Source organism: Drosophila innubila (assembly GCF_004354385.1).
Source record: "Drosophila innubila isolate TH190305 chromosome 2L unlocalized genomic scaffold, UK_Dinn_1.0 4_B_2L, whole genome shotgun sequence".
Taxonomy (NCBI): Eukaryota; Metazoa; Arthropoda; class Insecta; order Diptera; family Drosophilidae; genus Drosophila; species Drosophila innubila.
Window position 1 is genome coordinate 20,206,850 of NW_022995372.1, and position 27,634 is coordinate 20,234,483.

General features: G+C 38.5%; 4 protein-coding genes across 5 annotated transcripts; 2 read left to right on the forward strand and 2 right to left on the reverse strand.

Annotated features, from left to right (window-relative positions):
- LOC117779455 (diacylglycerol O-acyltransferase 1) lies at window positions 1–10,291 on the reverse strand. Of its 2 annotated transcripts, none has more exons than XM_034615658.1 (10): window positions 10,157–10,291; window positions 6,384–6,757; window positions 6,193–6,321; window positions 5,877–5,968; window positions 5,766–5,818; window positions 1,404–1,512; window positions 1,202–1,345; window positions 830–1,140; window positions 501–773; window positions 1–433 (listed from the first exon to the last, which is right to left on the reverse strand). In XM_034615658.1, the coding sequence occupies exons 2-10, from the start codon at window positions 6,722–6,724 to the stop codon at window positions 197–199; spliced, it is 1,689 nt and encodes a 562-aa protein (XP_034471549.1). In that variant the 5' UTR covers window positions 6,725–6,757; window positions 10,157–10,291; the 3' UTR covers window positions 1–196. The 2 variants fall into 2 exon arrangements, with proteins under 2 accessions (XP_034471549.1, XP_034471550.1); XM_034615659.1 differs by having other exon boundaries at window positions 6,384–6,742; window positions 10,157–10,277.
- On the forward strand, window positions 1,677–5,464 carry LOC117779454 (exportin-2). Its single transcript, XM_034615656.1, has 7 exons — window positions 1,677–1,920; window positions 2,135–2,994; window positions 3,062–3,545; window positions 3,605–3,907; window positions 3,975–4,131; window positions 4,186–4,486; window positions 4,546–5,464. Exons 1-7 carry the CDS (start codon window positions 1,836–1,838, stop codon window positions 5,290–5,292), a joined length of 2,937 nt encoding a protein of 978 aa, XP_034471547.1. The 5' UTR covers window positions 1,677–1,835; the 3' UTR covers window positions 5,293–5,464.
- On the forward strand, window positions 5,529–27,229 carry LOC117779456 (trans-1,2-dihydrobenzene-1,2-diol dehydrogenase). Its single transcript, XM_034615660.1, is given in 5 exon segments — window positions 5,529–5,709; window positions 25,454–25,777; window positions 26,254–26,577; window positions 26,580–26,785; window positions 26,886–27,229. Coding segments are annotated over 5 exon segments (1,197 nt in total). The 5' UTR covers window positions 5,529–5,645; the 3' UTR covers window positions 27,165–27,229.
- LOC117779492 (uncharacterized protein DDB_G0290587) lies at window positions 11,005–15,407 on the reverse strand. The gene is made up of 3 exons (XM_034615709.1): window positions 15,335–15,407; window positions 11,824–13,282; window positions 11,005–11,739 (listed from the first exon to the last, which is right to left on the reverse strand). Exons 1-3 carry the CDS (start codon window positions 15,405–15,407, stop codon window positions 11,052–11,054), a joined length of 2,220 nt encoding a protein of 739 aa, XP_034471600.1. The 3' UTR covers window positions 11,005–11,051.
- Window positions 27,230–27,634: the final 405 nt, after the last annotated feature.

The following is a 27,634-nucleotide window of genomic DNA, read 5'->3' on the forward strand; positions in this document are numbered from 1 at the left end:
TTCAATATCCATTCTCTTTATTTACATGACTCTTAAAATCATTAACAAATGCATTAAATAACAATCGTTTTATGTTACTCAGTACTGCAACATGTTCAAGACTACAAAATTGATTTGTATGTGGCATTCAAGTTTCCCCAACTTGCACTTGGCTTATAAATTAAAAAAGTACAGACCAAATTATATACCCCAAAGTCTAACTGTTCTGAAAATCAGTGCCATTGAGCGCAGTCTGGAAATGTGTAATGACATAGTCATGGTAATAAGCCATGATGCACAGCGGTTGACCCAAAATAATGGATGCCCAAACTATTATATTTCCCATGCGTGGACCCAACCGACGCTCGATATACTTGGAAACGGCTGATAAAGGAATCTGACCCATCATGCCAAGGAACGCCCAAATTTTGTATGTTTGTAATGGAACAGAGACCTAAATACAAAAGAAATACAAAAATATAAATTATAAGAGCATAACAAAAGTTTTAGAAGAAACTTACCAAATATTCATGGAAAAAGGCGCTGAAAAGGAAGACTATTGTTGAAGCTTGGCGTGAGGAATATCCCATCTGCACAACGGGAATATAGAGATGTCGCACACACCATCTGTGCACAGGCATATTCCAAGTTCTCCAAAAGGTGTCGATATTGTTGGCATTCCACCAATCACAGTAGAAATTGCGGTCTGCGAAGTTCAAAACCTCACCAACGGCATTTAAAAATGAATGGAACATCAGATAGAAGAAGCACAACCAGGCCAAGTGGTTGGGTAGCTATACAAATAAAATACATATGAAAAGGAGACTTAATAATAGGAAAATTAACTCACCGCCAGTTTAAGTAAACGTTCAGTGGCCAACCCAATATCCATGTTTGAGAAAGGTATCAAAGAGTTTCGCACTGAGGGAATTATCCACTGTTGGAACAAGGCCATTACCACATTCACACCAACAAGCACTTCCAGCAGACGTTTTAGCAAAAAATGTTTACGGACGCGCGATGTACGTGGAAAATTGAGTTCGTAGCAAAGTGTGGGAGCGCACAAGAAGTACATAATATCTTTGTAGCTTAAATTCTCTGGATATTGCACCAGTTTCGTAATGTCTTCATCCTCTTCGCCGTCTTTTAAGTTCCTTTTTCCTAACCAAATAGAATCAATGTATAATTATGTGTTAGCTTTTAGGATAATCAAAGAACTTACTCAGCTCGGCCAATGTGATACTCGGTCTTCGCTCACGTGGCTGCCTTTGGTAGTAAGTCTGGCGACACCACATATTGGTCTGCACGTAACTCCAGAGTTTCAAAAACAACACGGAATAAAAGAAGCACACCGTTGTTGCACCCACTGTAAACCAAGATAAGCATTAATAAACATTTACTTTGTGCTTTTAGGGCATACTCACTTATGCTAAAGGCAGATCCTTTCAGATGTATAATGACGACAGGCAGACAAACCGACACAACTATGTTTATTATTTGAATAGACATACCAAGACCCTCGGAAATAATTTCCTGCAAAAAGACACAATTTAAATTTACGTTATATCGATGATTTAAATTTAAACAATTAATATAATCGCGTGAGCGCTCATGATATATCACCAATGTTGCAATCGATAAGCAATAAGCTATCGTTAATCTTTGTTATCGATGGTAAATGACCCTACAACTCTACACATTCGTCATTTCATCGTTTCGCACGCACGACGCTGGTGTATTTCTCCTTTGTGTGCGCAATTTCGTTATATGTTGTAAAATATAGTTTAACAAGCAGAATCAAAATCGTAATAGCCAACGTGATATTATTATTTAATTAAATAGAAATAACAAACAACATGGAAGTCACCGACGCCAATTTGCAATTGCTTGCCGGTTATTTGCAACAGACGCTCAGCGCGGATCCCAATGTCCGCAGGCCCTGTGAGTATGAGAGAGCATGCGTACGTGTGTGTGTGAGTAAGAAAATGAGAGAGACAGAGAGAGAGGAAGAACGAGTGATGTTTGATGTGCTTATGCACGCGCGGGAAAAAGGCGGCGATGCGGCTGCATTAGCGGTGCATAAAATGTGTTCCATTTGGGAACCTCTATTGCAAGTCTGACCATGTGAATAATTAACATTTATTTATGCTTGCAGCGGAAAAGTTGCTGGAGTCAACGGAAGGGCAACAGAACTATCCAGTGCTGTTGCTCAATCTGATAGACAAGGCCAGCATGGACATGACCATAAGGGTGGCGGGCGCCATTGCATTCAAGAACTATGTGAAACGCAACTGGGCCGCTCACGAGGATAGCGATGAGCCCGATCGCATACACGAAAGTGATCGCAATACGATCAAAACTTTGATTGTCACATTGATGTTGCACTCACCGACGGCGTTGCAGAAGCAACTGAGCGATGCGGTGAGCATTATTGGTAAACATGATTTTCCCAAGAAATGGCCCCAATTGATTGACGAAATGGTTGAGAAATTTGCCTCGGGCGATTTCAATGTTATCAACGGCATATTGCAAACGGCGCATTCGCTATTTAAACGTTATCGCTTTGAATTTAAATCACAATCGTTGTGGGAAGAAATCAAATTTGTGCTGGATCGCATGGCCAAGCCGTTGACGGATCTATTGCAGGCCACAATGCAGTTGAGAACAATGCACGAGGGCAATCCGGAGGCCTTGAAGGTCATTTATAGCTCATTGGTGCTGGTCAACAAGGTGTTCTTCTCGCTCAACTCGCAGGATCTGCCCGAGTTCTTTGAGGACAACATGAACACTTGGATGGGCGCCTTCCTGCAACAACTGGCAGTGGATGTGGCCAGTCTACGCACCGATGATGACGAGGATGCTGGTGTCTTGGAGCATTTACGCTCTCAGGTCTGTGAGAACATTTGTCTCTATGCCCGCAAATACGATGAGGAATTCAAACCGTACATGGAACAGTTTGTCACTGCTGTCTGGGAGCTGCTGGTGAAGACCAGTCTGCACACAAAATACGATGCGGTAAGTGATGGTAACATATAGATTTTGTATTGTCTTTTTTATCTTGTAATTCATTTTCGTCCCTTAGCTCGTTTCGAATGCGCTGCAATTTCTATCTGTGGTTGCTGAACGCAAGCATTACCATGGAATCTTTGAGAATCCGGAGATATTGGCCCGCATTTGCGAGAAGGTTGTTATACCCAATCTGGACATTAGACCTTCGGACGAGGAGCTCTTCGAGGATAGCCCAGATGAGTATATCCGCCGTGACATTGAGGGCTCCGATATAGATACTCGTCGAAGGGCCGCCTGTGATTTGGTCAAAACACTTTCCATCAACTTTGAGCAAAAGATCTTTGGCATTTTTGGTCAATATATGGAAATCTTGCTGGCCAAGTATAAAGAGAATCCGGCTACCAATTGGCGTGCCAAGGATACGGCCATTTATTTGGTCACATCATGGGCATCGCGCGGAGGCACACAAAAGCATGGCGTAACCCAGAGCTCGGAGCTGGTGCCATTGCCACAATTCTGTGCCGAGCACATTGTGCCCGAACTGCAGAGACCCAATGGTAAGTACAAGTTGCATTTGAAAGATTTACCCACTGTTTATATATTTTTCTTTTCGCAGTCAATGAACTTCCAGTTCTAAAAGCAGCTGCCATCAAATATGTCATGGTCTTCCGAAGTCTGTTGGGACCGCAGACACTGGCGGGCTGTTTACCACAACTTATACGTCATCTGCCCGCCGAGAGCATTGTGGTGCACAGTTATGCGGCCTGCTCACTGGAGAAGATATTGACCATGCGGGATGCAAGCAATGCGCTCTTGTTTGGACCACAGATACTTACACCACACTCGAATCAATTGGTCAGTGGACTGTTTGCCACGCTCGCACTCTCGGGATCCGCCGAGAACGAATATGTGATGAAGGGTAAGTTGAAGGTGACCCAAAAGCGACTTTAATGAATTGGGTAATCAACGTCTATATCATTCTATAGCCATCATGCGCAGTTTCCATGTTTTGCAAGCAGGCGCCATGCCTTTTATGGCCGTTGCATTGCCACGCCTCACCGAGATTCTCACATTCGTGGCTAAGAATCCATCGCGTCCTCTTTTTAATCACTATCTCTTCGAGACTCTGTCGCTGTCCATCAAGTAAGTTACCAGAGATTATTTTTTAGGATCTTTGTAACAAATTTTGTATTGCAGAATCGTCTGCCAAGCGGACGCCTCAGCGGTCAGCTCATTTGAGGAGGCCTTGTTTCCAGTTTTCCAGGGTATCCTGCAGCAGGACATTACCGAGTTTATGCCCTATGTATTCCAAATGTTGTCGGTGCTGTTGGAGGTGCGCGAGGCGAGCGGTCCCATACCGGAGCCCTATTGGGCACTGTTCCCCTGCCTGCTAGCTCCACCTCTGTGGGATCGCAGAGGCAATGTGACGCCTTTGATTCGCCTGCTGTCGACCTTCATTAAACAGGGTTCCGCACAGATTCAGGCCCTTGGCAAATTGGTAAGACATGGGGTGATATTCATACTAAGAAAACGGTTAACAAAGTTGTATCTTTTTAGAATGGCATCCTTGGCATATTCCAAAAGATGATTGCATCCAAGGCAAATGATCACGAAGGATTCTATCTGTTGCAGAATTTGTTATTCTATTATGATGCCGCCGAGTTGCAGGCGAGCATGAGGCAAATCTTTGGGTTGCTCTTCCAGCGTCTGTCGCTATCGAAGACAGCTAAATATCTGAACGGAATCATCGTGTTCTTCTGCTTCTATGTGGTCAAAATTGGCGCAAGTCCATTGGTGCAGCTAATTGATGAGATACAGCCGGGCATGTTTGGCATGCTGTTGGAGCGTGTCTTTATTACGGATATGGCCAAGGTCAGCAAGGATTTGGAACGTAAAATGGTAGCTGTCGGAGTTAGCAAAATGCTCACCGAATGCCAAGAATTGTTGTCGGGCCAATATGCAGCGTTTTGGCCACGTTTGCTTCACGCACTCATCGATCTATTCGAGCGACCACCTGAAAAGTTGCCCTACTTGGATGGAGAAGGTGCTGGAGGCGATAGCAATGCTGCTGTTGATGCTGAACCCGGTTATCAGGCGGCATTTTCGCAGCTCTCCTTTGCCCAGCCGAAGCAAGTGGATCATTTGGCCGAAATTGCCGATGCTCGACAGTTCTTGGCCAACTCTTTGTCCAACTTCTCGCAAAGTCGACCAGGTGAATTGTCCACATTGCTGGCACCTTTGGCAGCGGAAAGCAAACAAATACTACAGAAATATTGCGATCAAGCGGGCGTACGTATTGCTTAAATCATGGATTTATATATGTATCATACCTCGCAAACAAACACACTCATCCATACACACATATATACACACACCAATTATTAAATGTCATACAAGATTTGTTTATAAGTGTAATGATTGTAATCATGTAATCAATTTCTATACATAAATGTTATGTTACGGGAATAACTCGAAATATCTGATATTCCTGATACTACTGCTAAAAGAGAAACTGTTTTATTGCAATACCATCTGGATTAACTGGAGAATTGGAAGGATCTGCTCTGCCATGAATCTGCTGTCTTAAAAATGTTTCTCTTTTCGACTTAAATTAACCAAATTTAAAATTAAAATTTTGATAGCAGCCGAGTTACGTGATGCGAAGGTTGATCAAAACATTTGGCCGCAAGATCTGTCAACTTGGCAGTCGAAATTCGCAGAGTGAGTTAAGACTAAATTTTCAACTAACTTGAGAATGAAATATCGGATTTACTTACCAAGGCGAGACCCTTTTCAACAGCCAGACAAAGTGATATGTGAACCATAGAGTCTATAAAAGGAAATTTTTAGTTAATAATAGAGCTAAACTTGGAATTATGTACACTTACAGATGATTAGGAGTAGGGCATTGTGACCTTCGCCCTCATTGCGGCCACTTAGAAAGAAATACCAGTCAATGGGATTAACGCGTATGCCATATCTGAAAGTTATGATATATTAGATAAAAGAAAGTCATCAAATATAATAGAAAATAAGCTGCTCAAAATGATCGCATGTTATGAAAAATCAAATTTTACACAAGAGCTTTATCGAGAAATTTATTTTGAATTATCTCCAAAACTAAAATGTTTATCGCTATATTTATTAGGTGATAAATCAATAAAACATGCGGTATTATATAAAATAGAAATTCATTGCACTCACTTTAGTAAATTCTCTAGACCTAAACGCAGGCCGCCAATGCAGAGAAGCAGGAATCCCCAGTTAACCAGACCTGTAAAGTTCGTGAAGCCCGAGCTCCAGGAGAACAATGAATCGCGGGGACGATGTATGCTAGAAATAATATGTTAGCAATAGAGAACTCTTATAATATGTAGAGTCTTAGGAGCACTTACGATCTGTCGGGTTGTGCCTTGCGCTGCTTGGCCTCCTTGTTGGATATTTCCTCGGCACGTGTGACACTTTGGGTGCGTCGATAGCGTAGCTTCTTTTCACTGGTCCCATTACCATTCTCATCCTTATCGAGCACCTTGCGATACTGCTTCAAGTCTATGGGATTTCCATGCTGATCGAAGAGGTTCTGCGTTGACTTGCGATTCCGCAGATTGCTCAAATTGTGTTCCGTTGCGGAGGCAGATCGTCTCAGACGCTTCATAAGTCCACCGGCAACTCCATTCTTCTGGGATTGTGGGGCTGGGCTCGCTCCCTGCTCCTTGGGATCTTTGGTTGTTGTCATGGCTGGTTGGTTCAGTTTCTGGTTTCTGGTCGGCTATTTGTTAAGGTAACATTGATTAGATTTCAACTCAAGTAGCACCAACTTTTCAAATACCATTCGCAAATCTTATCGCAAGCATTTCTTTTTTCATTTATTTTATTTTTGGCAGTAAAAAATGCAATATACAAAGTACTGATAAGGAAAAACATTTGTGATTCGCTTTGAACATTCTCTGAAATAAAACAGTCTGGAGGGGAGACTTCTATAAACTTTATCAAAGTGTTGCTTAACTAATCCGACAGATCGAAACGATCATATCAAAACTAGTCTAAAATTAAACTTTAAACTTGTTTTACTTGAACAAACATGCAACTTAATAACAATTACTGATATTTTAATACGAAAACCACAGTTGCTTCACAATAATTTGCGGTCAAAGTTCATTTGAGTACGCGAGAGAGTCGATCAGGTAAACTGATATTTACATAGTCCGACTCAAGCTCACAAATACATAGAAACTATCATCTGATCACAAATACAGGTAGCTTGAACTGTGATAAGCAGTTGCTAAAGTTGCGATTGTTACGCGATCAGAAGATTAAGCATTGTGCATAGTTTGACACTCAAGGTGATCACAATTTGAATTACAAATAAGACAAATTTATTGGGTAATAGAGCAATCAGTTCTTAACTTGTTTCAGTTAGCAAACTCATGCCCAATGACACGAGCTTAAAGAAGATAATATTAAAACACAAAACTACTAGATATACATTTATTAACAAATTTTATACAATTTGTATTCCGTATACAATAACTGTTTATCAAAGCTGTTCTAATAATTTTAAAATTCATTTAAAATTGTTTTTTTAGCTTACAACTTTATTTTTACTGCAGAACTTTAAATTGAATGACGCTGCGCCAGGTGTTTTCCAAAGTTTAATCTAATGCACGTTGTGCTACTTAAAACTACTGTCCTACCGTCACTGATTGTTTGTTCCTACATTTAAAATACCAACTTGACCGGCAAGCCCTTTTATTCATACATTAAATTAATTGACTGGACTTGACACTCTTCAAATATACTAAGTATTCTCTCTTAGATTCGAAAACATATACATATTATATATATTAGTTTTTGTTACGTAACTTGTTGATAGTTAATGGCGACTGCTCACAACAAGTGTTGATTAAGAATTTGTTTAAACAATTACTGAACGTATTTCTGGATTAAAATAGTGTTAGAATAACATTGAATCACAGTGTTTTGTAGGTTATCGCAATTAATGAATGCTTAAGTAACAGTTCTCTACGTCATTTGTAGACCCAAAAAGTACATACAGCTAGTCAGATAATTGTATTGACAAAATAATAAAATCACTTATCTGGTTTTTTTTTCTTAAAAATGTTTCTAAGAACCACTAACATAATAAACTAAGAAAGAGAATAAAAACCAAGGTTTTTCTTTTCGAAGTTATATATGTGAATTTTTTGTAGTGAAAACAATTATTGAACCTACTGTATATGTTATTTAATTTTACGATTCGTAAACATTGATAAGGATCTTCGATAAATATGACAGCTAATTGAACACTGTAAATACTTTACTTTTTTTTTCTGATTAAACGAAAAGTGTTCCGAAAATTTAGTATGTATGCTATAAAAAGTCGTGCATTGAACTGCCCTTCTTACACATACAGATACATATAGTATGTACGAATATATGTAGTGAGTATTCATGTCTTTTTTCATGCTTGTAAAGTGCATGCGTAATAAGTCGAGTCATCGTGACGTGACTTGATTAATTCTACATTGTAGAGATTAACACTCCTGCTGTGTAAGTACAGAGGCAACTGCAGCTCGAAACGTATCTTTATATCTGGTCCAAACGTATCTATATGTATGCGCATGCATGTAGACGAAGCATGAAGAAAGTATGCTTGAGGTGCTTGCTGTGGTTTTTACAACTTTTCGTTTACTTGCAAGGGCATTGACACTCTGATATCATATATCTGTGGTCTTTAATAAAAACATTTTTAGAGATAAGTGAGAAAAATGGCAATTTTTCTCGCTCTCTCAAAAAAATTACAAATAAAATTCATTAATTTGGTTTCATGGGAAAAACTCAAGTTTTGAACTTTGGATTAATTTACGTTAATCGAATGTGTATTTTTAGAATTTTCAACAAAGTAAAAAATTCATAAAAGTTACTTTTTTTTGGTAGTGCGTTCAAAAGCTGTTTAAAATGCATTTTAGACATATTTTTGTGTACTTTTATACTTGCAATTAATGGATGCACATGGTCAGCTAATTATGCCGGCAAACCGGTTGAATCTTTTAGCGAGAACTGCACTGAGTTGTAGGTAAAGTAGGTCAGTAATGCAATGTCAAAGATGAGACACTAATATTACATTTTCAGTCAATTTTTTATACATGTTCCAACTAGAAATTTCCAGCCAGACATGTCTGTGGGTGTCTCATTGCTGATATGCTTACTGATTACATTGTAAACGCATGCTAAATGGTCACACTAATCGACAAAAAAAGAATGCTCTGCCGGCTTATCAGTAAATGCTGGCTGTCTAGCATCGCAATGTTATCAACGTCGTCTGACATTTGCCTGATAAACTCTCGCGGACAGCATTTCATTCTTTTCTAATTCGAATTTTGTTTTCCGATTAACATTAACAAAGTCTAGCAAGAGATTTTTGTCTCTCTCTTTCTCTCTCTCTCTGTTTTTCTGCCTATTCTCTGTTTGGGTTTTTGCACAGCCGTTTGCTGAACCAGTTTATGTTTAAGGAGTTTGTTTGGTTAGTTTTTGTTGTTTTTTGACGAGACGCCAATGCCGAAAATTGTGGTATGTATTTCAAATATTTTTTTTTCGACTCACTAGCAGACAAATCAAGGTTATACCAACAGACACTAACACACGCACACACACACGCACTGTGCGTTTGTCTGATCAGAATACTTCCCATTTAGTCACACTTTCAAAGTCCAAAATGTGCGGGTGAGTTGCATATTTGAGTCTTTATTTTTTATCAATTTATTATCTATAAACAGTGGCTGAGTCATAAAAAAAATGGGCAAAAGCTACACGTGTTTTATGCATTTGTTTGTTGCTGCTTTTTAGCCTGTTCGCAAAATGTGTTTCGTTAGAATGAAAATGGGAGAGAGAGGAGGCGGATACTGCAACATTTTACACTTTAATAATTTCAGCATGCGCTTTTGCTTCGACTTTTCACTCTCATGCTCTCCGTCTTCGTCGCTCTCTTATATGGAAACAAAAGCGAAACCGAAGTGAAAAACAAAATAAAAAACAGTAACAAATTTTTTTTAGCGGTTTGCTTTGCATAGTAAACAAAAACGAATCTTATTTGTTTAAATTGAATACAGTACAAGTAATTTGACTGGAATTGGGAACTTTTGTTTCTTAATTTAGGCACTTGACGTACAATTTAGTTTAATTCTTGTGATTTGTCACCCACGACGCGCATGGAGCTTCTTCCAGAGAACGTTGCAAGCGGTTTGTGTTTTACCGTTCGCTTCGACGACAAATTCTCAACTGTTGCTGGGAAAATCGAAACAGAAATAAACAAAGCGAAATTGCAGAGTATTAATAATGAAATACATGCTAACATACTCGCAAGTCTAATCAGAGGGGGAGCGAAAGAGAGACAGCGTAGAGAGCGCACGCAAATATCCAGTTTGATTAATACACTGCAGTTCCAAAGAGCGCATGAAATGAGCTAGAGAGAGGGAGAGTATTGCTTGTGATCTGTGCTCAGTGTGTCTGTGATGAAGCTTTTGTCACTGATAGCTTGGTTAGCAAATGCATTAATTTTTACAGCTGCAACGGAATTATCTTTTAAAAATATAATTATGGTAAAGTTTCTTTGCTGACAAATTTATGCACAAATTAAAGTTTAGTTACTATATATGCTGCAGTTCCAAATAGCGCATACACAAATTGACAGAGTAAAAGGAGAGAGCACTGCTTGTGATCTGTGCTCGGTGTATGTCTATGCTAAAGCTTTTGGCACTGCTTGCTTAGTAAGCGAATGTATATACCTTTATAGTAGCAACAGATATATTTTAAAATAATTATTGTAATGTTTTTTTATTGTCAAATTATTGCACACTTAATAACTAAAAAACAAGAGAATTGGTAATAATTTAATTTAAATTACAATACGCACAACAGTATAAACTAATAATGTTAGATCCACATGCGATCCACTCTTTAAAGCTTATTTATTTACAATTTAAACAATTAAATGTTAGAAAAAAAGTTTCTGATAGATTTGGTATAGAGCGCAGTTTTAAGAAAATAATAATTAATAACTAATGTTAATGTAGCTGCTTCTCATCATCATCGTTGTTATCATTGTTATCATCATCATCATCGTTATCGTTATCGTCAGGCGACAGACCCTCAATCAAATCATCCAAGTCATCGTCTCCATCATCCACATCATCGACAAATTTATCGATGCGTTTGAGTAAATTATGTTCACTATCTGACGTTTCATCTTCACTCACATCATCCAGACTGTCCAGTTCGGCATCCTCTAGCAACTTGCCATCCTCCAGCTCAGCTTGCTCATCATTATTATCATTGTTATCATCATTATCATTGTAGTCGTCGTCGTCGTCTTCGTCTTTGTCTTTAGCTTTAATACGCGACTCTGGTAATTGATCATAGTCAAAGATTTGTCGAGTGGCACGCGGCGGCTGTTCAGGTTCCGTGCTGGTCGCGATCTCTGAACCATATTTGACCTGCTCTCCCTTCTCCTTCTGCTCCTCCTCTGGCAGACTCTCTATGCTGCTAGCTTTGCTGGCAATTCGCGGTTCCGGCTGCTGTGGCATCAACTTTGTTGTCACTGGCTTTAAGATGGTCTTGGCCGCCTCTGTGCTGGCGACAATCTCTTGTGCATCGGCAAACATGTTATCCAGCAAACTGAGCAGATCTTGAACGCCACTGGGCGGCGTATTCGTTGTTGTTGTTGTTGCTGTTGTTGTTGAACTGCTCTTGGAACTAATTGCAGTTGGTTTCACAGTGGTTGTTGTCGCCTTGGTTGTTGTCGTTGTTGTTGCTGGCGTTGTTGTTGTCGTTGTTGTTGTTGTTGTTGTTGTTGTCAGCGGAATTGTCTTGGTATGCAAATGCTTGACCTGATAGGTCTCCACCGTGCCGCGTTTCTCATTGGGATCCGCAATCCGCACCACCGGCTCACGTTTCGAAATCACCGGCACTATTTTTGGACTATGCGGATCCAATTCGTTCTGTCCATAGGTCTTCACCTTGGAGTGACCTTCAATGATGAGATACATGGGACCCAAAAGCGGTTTCGGCGGCTGCTTGTAGTGCGAGAAAAGTGCATCGGTGGTGAGTTCTGGAGCGGGTGCCACAGTGGGTCGCCTGGCCAGATTACTCGTCTGTGGTATCATCAGCCTGGAGCTGCTCAACGTTGTCGTTGTCGGTGGCGTTGTTGTGGTTGTTGTTGTTGTTGCTGTTGTGCTGCCCAAACTGGACAACATCATGGGTCGAAAGCCGGAGCTGACAGTGGGCGTCAGTGTGGTGGGCGTGATGTAGAGCTCGGGGATGGGTGGACTGCTCGTGGTGGGCGTTTCTATGGTGGGCGGCCCAGGCACAAAGGTTACGGGTGCATAGGTCAAGGGTGCATAGGTGGGAACGGTGAATGATTGCTGCGGTTTGGTGGTGCCCATTAAGTACTTGGTTGCCGGCATGGTGGGTTTCATTCTCTGCCTCATCGTGGGCTTCACCAGCTCCTTCTGCAGCAGCTCGTGGAGCCAAGGCTTGCGTGCCACCTGTTTGTTGCCCGTGGACGCATGTGAATGTATGGAGTTGGGCCTGGAGAAGCTGTAGTGTTGCATGGACTCCTGATGATGTGCATCGCCGTGGCTCATGCGTTGCGGCAAACTGGACATGCTGGGCGCATGGGAATACCAGGAGGAGGTAGCCGAGGAGGTCAAGGGGCTGCTATAAAAGTGGGTGGAGCTCATGGATTTGCTGGGGGAGGAGGCGGGGGAGGAGCTGTAACTGTTGCCCATGTTGAGGCTCATGTAGGAGCTGCTGCTGGGTGAGTTCATCACACTGTGACGATACTCCACATGCCCCAGGCCCTTCATCATCATGGGCGGTGGCATTAAATGTGTGTGTGGCATGTGTTGTTGTTGGTGTTGTTGTTGGTGTTGTTGTTGTTGTTGTTGTGGTGCATAGTAGCTTCTTCTTATCGCCGCATACTTGGCCTGCTGCTGCTGTTGCTGTTGTTGTTGCTGATGCTGTTGGGCATAAGGCGACATCAACTTCACCTGGCCCGTCCTCAAGCGATCCCTTTCACTTGCCACGCCCAGCAACAGAATCTCGCTCTTCGTCTTGTTGCGCAGCACTTCAAGTGGCAACTTCTGTCTCGCATCCTGATTACTCGCATTATTCTCCGCCCAATAACGCACACGATCCAAGGCTGGAGGACTGTAATCATAGGTGGGATCATTTTGCAGTGGATCCCCGTGTCCCAATGGTCGCCACTCGTTGTTGTTGTTGGGATCCGAGCGTGGTGCTGAAATGAATGAGAAGCTTGCATCAATTAACTGGTATATGTGCAACTTTAATTGCCACACCATTAGTTGCCCCCAGGCAGAGATCAAGATGGAGACGGAGACAGAGACGAAGACGGAGATGGAAGTGGAGATGAGGTGGCAACTTGGCCTACACTGAGAGTGTGCCAAATCATAACTCGTTAAAGTGTTAACAAATGTTTTTACACCGTCACTTGATCAAGACACCCCACCAAGCGAGGGTATAGCGATACTTACTTACTAAACTATACTTAACGATACTCTTCAAGACAGTGTCTTATATAACAAAAATATATACATTTTGGATATTAGCGCAATCTCATGGCTTTTCTGATAGCTAATGTCTAAGAAGTTGCAGAGAAACGATTTCTACTAAGTAGTTATTAGCCGTCTAAAAAACCACACTTATTTATTCTTCAAAGTTATCTAGTTGGCGAGAGAAATATAAGTAAATTTAATTAGCCTATTATTTAAAAGTAAGCCATACACTTAATTGTAATGTAAATACAAACTGTAAATTGAGTTTAAAACCGAATAAAAATGGAATCCTTTGGTCGATTAACCGTCATCGAGTTAGAAATATCGAGTTTTCCCAAGTCATTATTTTTTAAAAACTGTCAAGGATTTTTCCTTGATATTGAAAAAGGTATAGTATTGAAAAAAATGAGATTTTTCAATATAGATACAGTATCAAAATTAAGGACAAATTATGACAAAAATGACATTCCATATGGAATCGGTTTAAATTAATTGACAAAATGATGTCAGTTTTAAGTTATCAATAAATCTTTACAGGGAAACTATGAAAAAAATGGACCATGATGGAAAAAAATGAATTTTCCAATTTTTATGCAAAATCAAAATTAATAATTCAAATGACATTTCGCAAGGAAATCGGTTAAAAAATGGCAAATTTATGATAGTTTAAAGTTTCCCAAAAAGCGTCTAAGGGAAATTTAGAATAAAATGAATGTTCCAATTGAATAAAATTGACGACTATTAAGATCTTTTCAAGCTGACCTCGCAGCTGTCTGCAGTCTGGGAATATAATTGATTTTTATGTCGCTGCCCATGGCAAGTGCAATCCACATCGAATGGAGCCGACGGATGCAAGTGTGGGCTTATAACTAATGCTAGATCATATGGTAGTGGGAGTCTGAATCTGAATGGAGAATGGAGACTGAAGTCATAGTTCAAGCCACAGACCGCAGGCTGTGCGCCCACCTGAAAGCCAATTGGCAATCTCAGCTAGAGGATCATGGCCAAGACTTTTGGCCAATGGCAAACAACAGCACACACACAAACACACACATACAACAATCAGTGTGGTTTGATTGACTGATCAATGGGGCGGCAACGAGTGCGATTGGTATTGGCGGACATGTAGTTAACTTGGCCAAGTTATTAGCTAAAAACCAGACAAATCGCTTTCCATTTGAATGGAGCGTAGATCAACGTGAGGACATGCACCAGGAACTGAACACAACCACAAATTCCAGATGATCAATGGCAATTTTCAAATTGTTTCTTTTTCTGTCTTTTTTGTTGTTGTCAAGAGGGTTGAACGCATTATAAATTGCTGAAAGATTAAATGCACTTCCATTTATCCTGCTGCCTTGCATAATTGCCAACTGCCGCCAAGTCCCAAGTGGTTTTCACTTTCATTTGTCTGCACCACATTAAAATAGCGCGCATGATTGCGTTAAAATTGTTTGCATCTCCTAATGTTCGCCATTAAAATAGTCTTCTTACCCCCATCACCCTGCTTTTATCTGACCAAAAAAAAACATATATATTTATATATATAATAACACGCAGAGCAAACAGGTGGACAGATGATTGCTTCTCGTCTCGTCGCTTCTCGTCTCGTTTCGGATCTTTGTGGTCTCGTGTCAATTATGTTGGCATTTGGCGGTTAAAACAAAATCAAAGTGCAAATCTTTCATATTTGCGGCATTTCATGCAGTTCATTGGCAGCTCCCCAAGGTCCCCCCAACCCCTTCCCCTTTCGCTACTCTCTGTATCTCTCTCACCTGTTGTTGCATTGGGCGTCACAATGGCCAAGACATTCACTTCATCCTGACGATTGGCCGTCTTTGTTGTCATCGTCGTCGTCGTCTGCGCTGTTTGTGGCAAGACCTCAAACACCTCATCAGCCAAACAATTGCTGGGGCATGCAACATGCAAACAAAGCCAGCAACAAAATATTGTTACCAAATTATTGGTTTTGTGCCGTTCGCTAATCATCATGAAACACGGTTCGGGTTATCTGTAAATGTAAATGCAAATTACGTTTAGTTCGATTACGATTTTACTGCCGATTACATACAAAAGACTTAGGAAACAAACTTGAATTGCACGCAGCTAAACAAGTATTTAGTTTTACTTAAATTGAATTAAAGTGTATTATTAGTGGATCTATGAAAAAATAACACCTAATTTCTAAGAATTTGTTTTAAGCATTAAAATATATAACTCTATCTTTTATTTAAAATTATTTATGTTATAAAACTAACTGTTAAAGAAATCTGATTTGAAAATCTGCAGAGTCATGTAAACTAATGATCAATTTAAAACAATATTAACCAAACAAAGTACTTATAATTATTAATTAGATAAAAACACATTTGTGTTGTTTTGAAATTTGTATTAATTTGTAAGCTCTTGTTTATTTAAAATACTGCTTTTTAATGTTGACACGTAAGAACATTTTAATTTTTAAATAACCTGTTTTTTTTTATTATTTTTTTTTAACGTTAAACTAAAATATTATTTTACATTTCATGTTAGAAAATTGAGTTATAATTATGAAGTTTAGTTAACCCGACTTGCTGTTAACTTGAAATTAGAGAATAATGTATAGAAGTTCGTCTGTATTTCTCGTATAACACTAAGTAGACTGTTTCAGTTACAATTTAAATCTTCCACAACACATTTCTTAAAAAAATTCCATTCTCACCAAAAATGTACGACGGACACAAAGAAGAAAGACAGAGAGAAAGAAGGAAAGAAACAAAAAAAGTAGAGGAGTGAGAGAAAAACTGACAACTTAATTAAAAGCAGCCTCGTAATTCCTGAGACTCTTTGGACTCTTGGCACTTTTCAGCTGGCGTTGGGTGGTCGCATTCTCAAAACGGCTCAACGACAGCACCACTGTGTTTTGTGGTGTCTCTTTTCTGAGACATGTCCTTAGGGCCACGTATGGCTATCAATGGAATGGAACTGTATTGAATCGCTGCGTTGCCATCAGTTCCCCAATGAAAGTGAAATTTGTGCACAATGTTTCGGTTTTGGCACATAAAAATCAACAACAGCAGCAAAATTTGCATTTATTTTACAGTGGCTCCACAGGTTGTTGTTGTTGTTGCTTTAGTTGCTGCTGCACGACGGACACTTGGCGGCAATCGTAAAAATTAACTTGATTACTACACGCATAAATAAAGCCATTAAATGGCAAACATCTCTGCACGGCCGGCAATTAAAACCAAATAAAATTTACAGACAGCTTCGTAAGGAAGCCACCGTAGATGCCTAATTATTTAAGGGGCGTGACATGAAGACACAATTACTTGCCAAGAAAGGATAGAGAGACAGGACTTAAAAGAAATCAGTCAATAAATCAATAAAGATCTTATATAAAGTTGTTGAACAGTGGAAAGCATCAGCTCTACAGTGGATGTACTTAATTATTTTGATTTCAATTCTGATTGCTTCAATCTCTCTTTCTCTCTCTTTATTTAATCAAATCTGTTGTAGGCCTTTTATTACTTCTGCAATTATCACACGTTGTCTTGTAAGTTATTCAATCTAATCTGGTTACAATTTATTTTGCATAATTCATTTAATTACACATCAATTTTGTGTTATTTAATTTTATATTTTACTAGGTTTACATGAATGAGCTGCCAGTTGGCCACGTTAAACGAGTTTATTTTACAGCCAGCAGACAGTACAGGAAGTGCCTCTTGAGATTGCTATGCGCTAATGTTAATTGTAATTGTTGTTATTGTTTCTTTTTCTTTTTTGATGATCCAACTAACATGTAAATCGTTAAATAATGTAAGGCTTCTATTACGTGTTAGCTTTAAAGAATCGATGTTAACAGTGGAGCTTTAAGTTAACAGACCGCAAATATGCTCACACTGTAAAGTATTTCTAAATGATGTTAGTTCATTTCACATAATGTAAGTTAGCATTTACATATGAATCTGCAACTCACGCTAGACCCTTTACATTGTACTTTCTATTACCTAATAAAAGTGGGTTTAAATTAAATAGGATTCGATAACTTTGCATTTATGAAACCTTTTTATTTTAAGCTATGTTCCTTTTTTTTGAAGTCTGTTTTATTAGAAGTCAAAACATTTATCGTTTTATAATACAATTATATAATATAATAATATAATTACAAAATTCGCTGATTTCCATGCACATGTCATATATTGAATAATAAATTTATACACAATTAAGTGGTTGCGAAAAGAACTTAAAAAAAGTGTAAATCCAGTTTTTGGTATCCTTGTAAGCTTGCTAATTCTCTTTGCAACTTATTGTATATCCTATGTCAACATAATATGCAATGTTAATTTTAACAGAAACATTCCCAACAACTGTCAGCTAACAGTGAACATAACATGGTGAATTATGCATGTTGAATATTGAATGTGTTCATGATAAAGAAAGTAAAGGTAGACAGAAGAAGTACACTGAAAGCGCATATTGCCTAGCTTTTGTCTTTCGTCTGTCATTTGACATATTTTCGCCGAGTATTGAGTATTGACTATGGCAAGTAAACAATCATGTGACGGACGATGTGTGGGGTATTCCTTTTTTTTTTGACTGTTTTCTGTTTTATATGGTCAATATTTTCATTGAATCTACTCATACTCATACTTTCGATACTTAAAGCTATCAGCAACTTAATCTTGAAATGCTTAAAAGCGCAACAACGTCGCTTGGCCCAACCCAATGCAACAAAACCAAACGAATTGAATCGCATCGAAATCGTATTGAATCCGCGATTTGAGTTGCATGCAAAGCGTTAAGTGACGCTTAAGCCAATGAGGCGGCTGTGAATGCCGTGTACATAGTAAAAAAGTCAACAACAAACAGACCAATAAACATACAAACAAGCGCAACGGCAGCAACAACAACAACACTAAGTGACAAGCAAAGCCAAAATCAAAACCAAAAGATTCATTCAAGTGTGCGACACTTTTTATGCGTGACATAAAAAGCAACCACAACAACTGGTCAACAACAACAACAGCAACAACAATAATAACAAACTGGGATGCATACCAACATGGCAGCGTATTAGCAAAGACAAATACTAATTGCAGCCAAAGCAGCAGCAACAATTGCTGCAACAGCAGCAACTTGCAGCCGTTTTGTTGTTGTTAGTGTTTGTTTTTGCTGCCGGCAGTTAATTTCATTTAAAGAATGTCATCTTCACTTTAAGTGAAAGATAAATACACACACACAAAACTATACACACATATTGCTGGCTAAATCAACAGATGCAAGTGTTTGGTATTGTCTCCTTTTCCTTCAACTTCAGCTTCAACTTCAACTCAAACAGTTGGCGCTTGGCGCTGTCAACGCCGCGTATGAGTGATGTGTGTATTTTGTTGCTGTTGTTGCTATTGCTGTTGTTATTGATGTTGATGCTGCTGCAGCTGCGCTGTTTGTTTTTGAGGAGCGTCTTAATTCTTTGCGCAAATAACGTTGCACATTCGATTTCGCTGAGAGTGCAAAATCCAAAGCATAAACATTAAAAACTTACAACAATCGACAGCTGTGTGCGTTGATTACAATCGATGAAATTATTTATCGATAAGTTTAGTTAAATAGCTCGGTGCTATGAAACTTCTATGCTGAGCTATGTAAGACTTAGAAACACACAAACTGCTTTGAAACACACAAACAAAAAGTGAACCTCGAAATAAAGGTTGCATTTGCATGTTGCATGAATAATACACAATTTTTTTTTTAATTTAAGATAAGAAGACGTAGCAATAAAAATCAACACACGTTTGTACGTTTATTCACATCTTTTACGGGTAATACTATATTTCCTCATTATATATCACAACTAAGTAAATCAATATTCACATAAGCATAGTTATAAATTAATTTAAAAATAATTGAATTTTAATTTTCAATAAAAATTTCAAATGTCTTTAAGACTTTTATTTTAAAATTTTCCATCATTTAAAAATAAATTTGAATCGATTGTGTAATTTCAAAATATACAATAATATTTATCACTATTAAATCCAAATAAATTCACAGCTTGAAATTGTTATTTGATCTTGCATCATCTTAAATTTGAATACCTACCATACAACGCGGGCACAAATTGTAGTTGATAGTTGATCTGTGGGGGGTTCTCTCTTGGAATTATCCTTTCTATTTGTTAATCACTTGATCGTTTTACTAATTCGCAGTCATTTCTTGCTTTGCTTTAGCTTCAATTGTCACAGATTAATAAATATTAAAACACTGGCTTTATCCCAATCCCATTCCCAATTTTAATTCGAATTGCAATGCCAATTGCATGGAGCAGTCAAACATTTCATTTCATTCAGTAAATTTCACTTTTAAACGACGACGCCCGATGTGGTCGACCATCGACGAGTAACACTTTGGGCCCGGGACCGAAGAGTCATTCGCACCGTTTTGTCGAGGAGCAGGAAACTCGATTGTTGTTGGCTTATTGGTTGTTGGTTGTTGATTGTTGGTTGCTGGTTGCCGTTGCGCTGCTGCGTTGCATCCGTTTCAAAACGCGTCCGTTTGTTAACTGATTTCGCGTTGTGTTGGCCAAAACTCAAATTCGAAACTGTTTAAGAAGCGACGCGCCACAAAATGCTGCCAACGCCGGCAGCAACGGCAGCTCTGCCAGTACAACGAACCAGACAACTGCCCAGACTGTGGCTCAGACACCAGACCCCCCTTCCCCGTCCCCTCACTCTTCTCGGCACTCAAGAGCCCAGACAACTCAAAGCGACGTTTACTTTGCAATTGGCAGCTGCACTTGTCGCTGCTGACGTCGACAGCGACGTCAACAGCGCTGCCGCTGCTGCTGTTGCTGCCACTTGCTGCTTGCTACTTGCTGACCAAAGCGAATCAATAAACATGCGTCGACTGCGACGTCGCAGTTAGCCGGCAAAGTTGTCGTCTTTTCGCTTTTGTTGCTGCTAACTTTGGCTTTGACTTTGGCTTTGACTCTGACTTTGGCTTTGATTTTGGCTTTGGCATTGCTTTTGCTTAGTTGTTTCTCTTCTTCAACTTCTTCTTTTTCCCGCAAACAGACTCACTTTTCACTGCAACATGTTGCTGACTAACTGACTACTTGACTCAATGACTGACTAACTGATTGACTGGCGACTGTGACCATGAAGTTGTCTCCAGTTTGGATTATCAAATACAGAAAACCGGAGACAATATTTCGCTAAAAACCATAGACTTACGCGATGTGACTTCAATTCAACTGTTTATTTTATAAATGCACTTCTTAAATCTATTTTTTCTGCATGTATTAATTTCTTTTCAAAATTGGTTCAGCTGTTGTTTTTCATATCTATCTATTAGACCAAAGAAATATTTTCTGTTCCTTTTTTTCATAAAGTAAAATATTAAAAATAAATATAAATATAAATATACAAACGAAGATTGAATCTCTAAAGATAAATTAAAAAAAAACTAAATACCTATCTAAGATGACCGTAAAAGTGTAAGTTTCTGAACATTATTTTAATTCTAATGAGAAATGTTCAAAAATGCACTATATATAAAATCAATAATTTTTTATTTATTTTTTTTTTGCTTCTTGTTAATTTCTATAAAAAATCAGCTTGCCTCTTTTTTTTCTTGAAATCCATTCTAATAAAATGGGGTTCCTTATTTTTCTAGTAAAAGTTCTAACACACTTCATAAAATAAGAAAAAACAACTTTGGAATTCAGTTTTAAAATCGTAAGATAATTTAATATTATGTACATATTTTTAAGTTAAATGATTTGTTTGTCTTGCATCTGAATAAGAAGTTTGTTCTGTTGTTGTTGTTGGTGCTGCTGTTATTTTTTGCTGTCTGGGCGGTCAACGCTTGATCCAACTTTCGCTTTTGTTGCAAACACAACAACAATTGGCAAGTTTTGTCTGTTGCATAAAAAAAGGCGATCTTTGGCGTTAAACTGAGAAAACATTTCTTTGGCACTGAAATTGAAAAATATGTTAAAAGCTTAAGGCAGGCAACAACAATAAAATTTGAAATAACAACAACAAATGACAGTGGCCAAGACTGTGACAGTCGAGTCATGATGCCAATGCCAGAGTTGTGACTATGGTTGATTTACTACTGCTGTTGTTTTTATTATTGTTGTTGCTGCTGTTGGGCGTGTGCGTATTTGCGAAGAGATTTGTGGACACCGAGACATGCATAAGACTTGTAAAGCCATTAAAAGAGCTTGCAGTGACAACAACAACAACAACAGCAACAACAACGATGGCGATAACCACAACAACAAACAAAATAATCATTCAATATTGTTGTAAGTTCCCCCTTTTATTTTTGTTTTTTGCGCGGCTCATTAGCTTGATGTGTTAATTAAAGCGAATGTTGCAAAAATTTCGAACAACAACAAACACCAAAAATAAAAAAAGTCGCAGTTCGCCCAAAAAACAAAAGACTTAGGCAACGAACTTGCCACAATGACTTTCACAGAAGAATGCAAGCTGTCAAGCTAAATATGACATTGACTGACTGACACGCCCACACACCCGCCACCTCACTCTGTCTCTCTCTCTCTCACTCACTACCTAACTCTCTCTCTTACTCCCCCTTGCCCACTCTTTAGCCATCTCATGCTTTGCGCCCCTTTGTTGTCGGCATTTGCTTTGTTGTATGACAAATAAATTTATGCTGCCAAGTTGGTCACTTGGTTAAGTTTTGTTGCACGCCCCAGCTGCAATGTTGCAACCAGGGACCACAAAGATTATAGTTTTTTAAATATACAAATTTAGATTCGTATTTAAAAATATTTTTATAAAAATGAAAAAGAAAAATTGTCTTACTTTATTTAAATAGTGGAAATATATGGAAATAATATGGGGCATTTTAATTTTAATTAAAAATCATAGTTTTCAAAATAAATAGATATTATCGAAGGAATATACCAAAAATACAAAAAACAATTTATTAATAAGTTTGTATTATTGGAATTGTATTATATATGTTTTATAAAAATGTAAACTTAAATTTTACTTTAAGTCTATATAATACAAAAATTAAAATAGGACTTGCATGTAAAATTACAATATTGAAATTGAAATTTATTTAGTATTTTATAATCTTTATTATTAAAATAATAATTAGGAAGCGAACCAAATTTCTATAAAAAACAAATAAAATTTGAAGTACAAATTTATCCTGTTTACTAGATATATCATTTGAAAATCCACGCATATCTTGTATTTTCCCCATTAACCTCTATAATTGTGTTATCTTTAATTATATCAAACTCTTAACTGTTAGTTGGGATCCCTGGTTGCAACAGTGCCACGCTGCCGCTGCCGCTGCTGTTGCCTCTAATTAGCGCTTGCGTGTTGCATGTTGCCAGCCCGTCCTGCGCTGCGTATAAATTGTATCAATAAATTTATTGATTTCAACTGTTGCCGTTGACTTGTTAAATATTTTGCCAAACGATTTATGTTGCCAGCATGCAAATTTGTATTTTGTTGATGTTGTTGTTGTTGTTGTTGTTTTTGCTGCGCAGCTTTAATGAACATGTCGAGTTGTGGAAAGAGTCATCACACACGCACACCACACAAATTTGTTGCCCGCCTTTGGTTTGCCGCCAATGCCACCCACCCCTTGCCGATCAACCCCCTCATGTTGCCATTTCCATGCGTAGCACGTTTAGTGACGCTAGAAATTAGGCAAAAACCTTTCACTTGAACGCCATAATTTCACCGCAAAACTTCCGGGCGAAAAAAATGTTGCTTCATAGAACACTTTCATTCAATTGTTGATGAGTTGCATTTGGGTTAGGGACAGTTTGGAGCTTGTGTGGATGCCACAGTCGGTGCCTGACACCTGCCGTGCATTTTCAAGCAGGCGAAAACCGATCCACAATAAACAAAGTGAAATGTTGCTGTCGCCCGGTGCATGGCTAATTAGATAAACAAATTTTTTGTTGTTGCCGTTGTTGTTGCTGTTGTTGTTGTTGTTGTCGCTTGCCTACGGCCAACGTTCAGTCCGTGCTCGCACTGTGCCTACATTGTTGCACGCATTCGAAATTCGAATTATTGAAAAGTGAAAAAAAAAAACACAAATTAAATGAACAGCAGCTACAACAACTACAGTAAACTACGTACAGTTTCTAAAAGAAAGTGAAAATCCAGCGCTGACAGAACGCCAGTGTAAGCGTAAAGCGTAAAGTGCGCCGCCAAATGGCCGTTAACGTCTTAGCGCCTTAGTTGGCCAGGACCAGACGCAGGCCAACATGATGTGCTGGGCGCGTGACACGATCCAAGCATCCTCACGACTCCAATGTCAATCACACGCTAAGAGCAATCTAACACTGATCAAACGGAACAGTTGAATATTCGATTTAAATATTTTAGTTTTAAAATTAGACCAATTTACGTTAAAAAACAACAAGTAGGCGGTTACAGTCGAGCCCGCTCGACATTACTGAGGTTGATTTTCGACCATTTGTTCCTATGTGATATATGGAACCGAATTAAACCAAATTTGGTCAGAATGTACAAAACCAACTTAAATGAATATTCTAACAGTTTGGTTAAAATATATCAAAAAACAAAAAACTTTTTCGTACAAAAGTTGGTTTTTAACCGATCGGTCGTATGACATCTATATGATATAGTGGTCCGATTTAAACAAACTTCGGTAAGAATGTATAAGACTAACTTAAATTCATATTATATAAGGTTGGTAATGATATCTAATAAAACAAAAAAGTTTTTAATACTAAGACATGATTTTTGCCCGAACGGTCCTATGACAGATATATAATATAGTGGCCCAATTTAAACCAACTTTGGACAGGATGTATAGAACCAAGTTATATGCTTATTGTATTAGTTTGGTTTAAATATCTCATAAAACAAAAAAGTTTTTCATTCTAAAACTTGATTTTCGACCGATTGTTCCTATGGGCGCTATATATTATAGTAGTCCGATCCAAAAATAAAAACAAACTTGATCTGCGTATGGCATCCAGGAACCTACTTACCAAGTTTGAAATCTCTACCTCTTATGGTATCTGAGATCGACGCGTTTAAACAGACGGACGAACGGACAGACGGACATGGCTTAATCGACTCGGCTGGTGATCCTGATCAAGAGTATATATATACTTTTTTAATTAATTAAATATAAATTTTAAATAAAATGTATTTTAAGTGATTCTTATAATTACAAGAAAAATTCCTTTACTAAATAACCAATACTCAAAAGAGAAATTTAAACGAAACCTTTAGTGTATAGGCTTAAGTCTTGTCAGATTATGCAAAATAAGTATAACTTCAATTCACATTATGTCTAAAGCATTTAACATCGTGTCTGGAGATGAGCACGCACTCATCTCTGGCAGCCACTGAGCCACTGATCCACAGAGACAGAGGCCGAGTCAAAGCCAGAGCCAGAGTCATTCACAAGTTTTGATGCTAAACAAATATGACTAATTATGGAGGAACTGAGACTGGCGCTGCTACTAAACAGCGCCACATAATGCGATCGTCGTCTTCGTTTCGACGTAAATGGGCAGAGACGGAGACAGAGACAGAGACAGAAACAGAGACTGCAACGGAAACTTCGCCTTCGACTTTGACTTCGACTACGAGTTGTCCCAGCAGCAACCAGTTGGCTATAAAAACACCAACAGCAACACCCGCAATTTCGCCAATTCGTGGAAAAAAAACAAAACAAATAGAAATAAAAATAAAATAAACCAAGCAATTGCCATAGCAATTGTATGAATGAAATGCATTTTACGCGACTTTGTCCTCGTCATCGTCGTCGTCGACGCCGTCGTCGTTGCAGACGTCATTGTAGTTTTCACTGTATTAGGCGCTGACAATTGCTCTGCTAATCTTTCAGCCTCCCCTCTATGTCGTCTTTCCCACCAGCTTTGCGGGCAGCTGCACAGTTGATGGAGCGTGGCGGCAGCCTTAGCACGCCACGCCCACAACAACTGTGGATCGGCAATCTCCATGAATCTGGCGAAGACAATGTGAAGAGGAAGTCAAGGCATAAGGTTCGTTGGGGCATTGCGCCAGTTACGCTCATGGCCAAGGATTTTGCCACTGCATTGAGTGTCCTTTCTCCCAATCATCACTGTATCACATCCTGCGTGGACCCCTATCGATCACGGGGTCTGCTCTTTGCCGATAAGCATCAAGTCCCTAATGTCTTTACGAGTTTCGAGGAGCTCGCACGATGTCCTCATGTCGGTGAGTATCAGGTCAAAGTAGAAGCTCTTAAACGTACATGAATATTTTTATCCATTTATTTACTGTTGAAGTAGCAGCTCAAACTAAGAGAAAATGATTCTTGAAAAAGAAAATGAGAAGAACTCTGAAATTAAACTAATAGTTTTGAAATAAAAGTAAGGTAATAAAAATTAATCTTAAATACATTTAAGATTAAAAAAAAAAAATTAACAACCTAAAATATTTACAGAAGAGTGTTGACAGAAATTTACCTGATTTTAAATGGAAACTTGTTAGTAGTTAATAAAGTAGTAAGGAGAATTTGAATGTGAAATATGTGATAATTTTAATATCTGAATTAATTTTAGTTAACATTTAACTATTTAATCAATTAATATTATTCAGATACTTAACATTATATGTTATTAGTTCAATGTTAATGATATAATATTGAATAAAGTTAAAAGTAAGAATATTTTTTAATCTATAACTTTTAGATGCCGTTTATATCTGTCCGTCGAATCCCATGCACTGTGAATTGTGCCACCTGATGCTCAACCATGACAAGCATGTGTTGTGCGAACAGCCGCTGTGTATGACTGAGGATCAGGTGGTGGATCTGGTTGCCAAGGCCAAGGCTCGTGGCCTGTTTCTGATGGAGGGCATTTGGTCACGTTGCCTGCCCGCCTATAATTTGCTGCGCCGTGAACTAAAGAGCTCCAAGCTTGGGAGGATCCAACATATGGACTGTTCATTGGGCTGGCAGTTGTCCAATGAATTGGCCAAAATGGTGGGATATGCAGGCGTGACTAAGGATCTAGCTCCTATGCCATACAGCTGGCACTCTTTGTTTATCAGGATGTGCCACAATCGATAAGGGTAAAAGGAAAACTAAATCACGAGGGTATCGATGTGGCGGCCAACATTGAGTTGTTGTTCAAGGACAATCGAATTGCTCGATTGATGCTCAGCACCGAAGAGCAGCTCAGTAACTTGGTCATAATACATGGCAGCAAGGGAAATGCAATGGTGAGAATTTCTTTTTACTAGATACAATTCTTAAAATTATTTTTATTAAATTGATAAAATTAATTTTATTAAATTAATTTGACCAAATTTATTCTTGCAGCTAAGTAACTTGTGGTGCCCCGAATTAATGGTTTTAAAAAATGTCGACTATAAGTTTGTCTTACCTCAAGCCAAAGAGGCCACGGTCTACCATAATCGTGTTGGACTTTGTTACGAAGCGGAGGAAGTGCGTCAGTGTATTCTGAGTGGATGCACTGAAAGTAATCTCTTTAATCACAACGAGAGTCGATTGATGGCCAATTTGACTAACCAAATACATGAAATGCTTTGCGAACCAAATCAAAAAGAGCAGGAAATGAAACAAGCACAAGTCATATAAATCGCATCATATTGTAAACCCTTATTTGCAAAATTGAATAATTGAAATTAAAAAAGATAGCCTTATTTGAAATAGTCGAGACGCACACCAAGCTTTTAGCTATGTCATAGCGAGTGCAACAGCCTAACCGCAGCACAGATTTAAACCATCTGCTACGCTGATTTACTTAAGCGTAGTACGCTGTTAACGACAATTAAACTTCACCTGAAGCTTTACAGTGGCCAACTTATCTATTTTATAACTAGTTCTGGGTATTTTCAATGTTTGATTGCCAGAAAAGTTTAAAAGTTGCTATTAGCCGGAAATCAGGCTATTTAAATATATTTTCAGCTATCTTTTGTTTTTTTTTTTTAAACTGTGCCCACAAAAACAAAGTTATATGCAATTTTTTTGCTCTAAAAAGTTGGCATCACTAAAAAGCTTGTTCAACACAATCTATTGCGTTGTTCCCAAGAAATCAAGCGGAGCAC

Excerpts from the sequence above, each read along its gene's own strand:
- LOC117779454 (XM_034615656.1), top strand. The coding sequence starts at position 1,836 with ATGGAAGTCACCGACGCCAATTTGCAATTGCTTGCCGGTTATTTGCAA. Across the intron at positions 3,546-3,604 it reads CGAACTGCAGAGACCCAATG|TCAATGAACTTCCAGTTCTA; the intron begins GTAAGTACAAGT and ends TTCTTTTCGCAG. Across the intron at positions 4,132-4,185 it reads ACTCTGTCGCTGTCCATCAA|AATCGTCTGCCAAGCGGACG; the intron begins GTAAGTTACCAG and ends TTTGTATTGCAG.
- LOC117779455 (XM_034615658.1), bottom strand. The coding sequence starts at position 6,724 with ATGACAACAACCAAAGATCCCAAGGAGCAGGGAGCGAGCCCAGCCCCA. Across the intron at positions 5,969-6,192 it reads GGTCTAGAGAATTTACTAAA|ATATGGCATACGCGTTAATC; the intron begins GTGAGTGCAATG and ends CATAACTTTCAG. Across the intron at positions 1,141-1,201 it reads TATCACATTGGCCGAGCTGA|GAAAAAGGAACTTAAAAGAC; the intron begins GTAAGTTCTTTG and ends CTATTTGGTTAG.
- LOC117779492 (XM_034615709.1), bottom strand. The coding sequence starts at position 15,407 with ATGACAACAAAGACGGCCAATCGTCAGGATGAAGTGAATGTCTTGGCC. Across the intron at positions 13,283-15,334 it reads GACGCCCAATGCAACAACAG|CACCACGCTCGGATCCCAAC; the intron begins GTGAGAGAGATA and ends CATTCATTTCAG. Across the intron at positions 11,740-11,823 it reads CTGACAACAACAACAACAAC|TTCCAAGAGCAGTTCAACAA; the intron begins AACAACAACGAC and ends AACTGCAATTAG.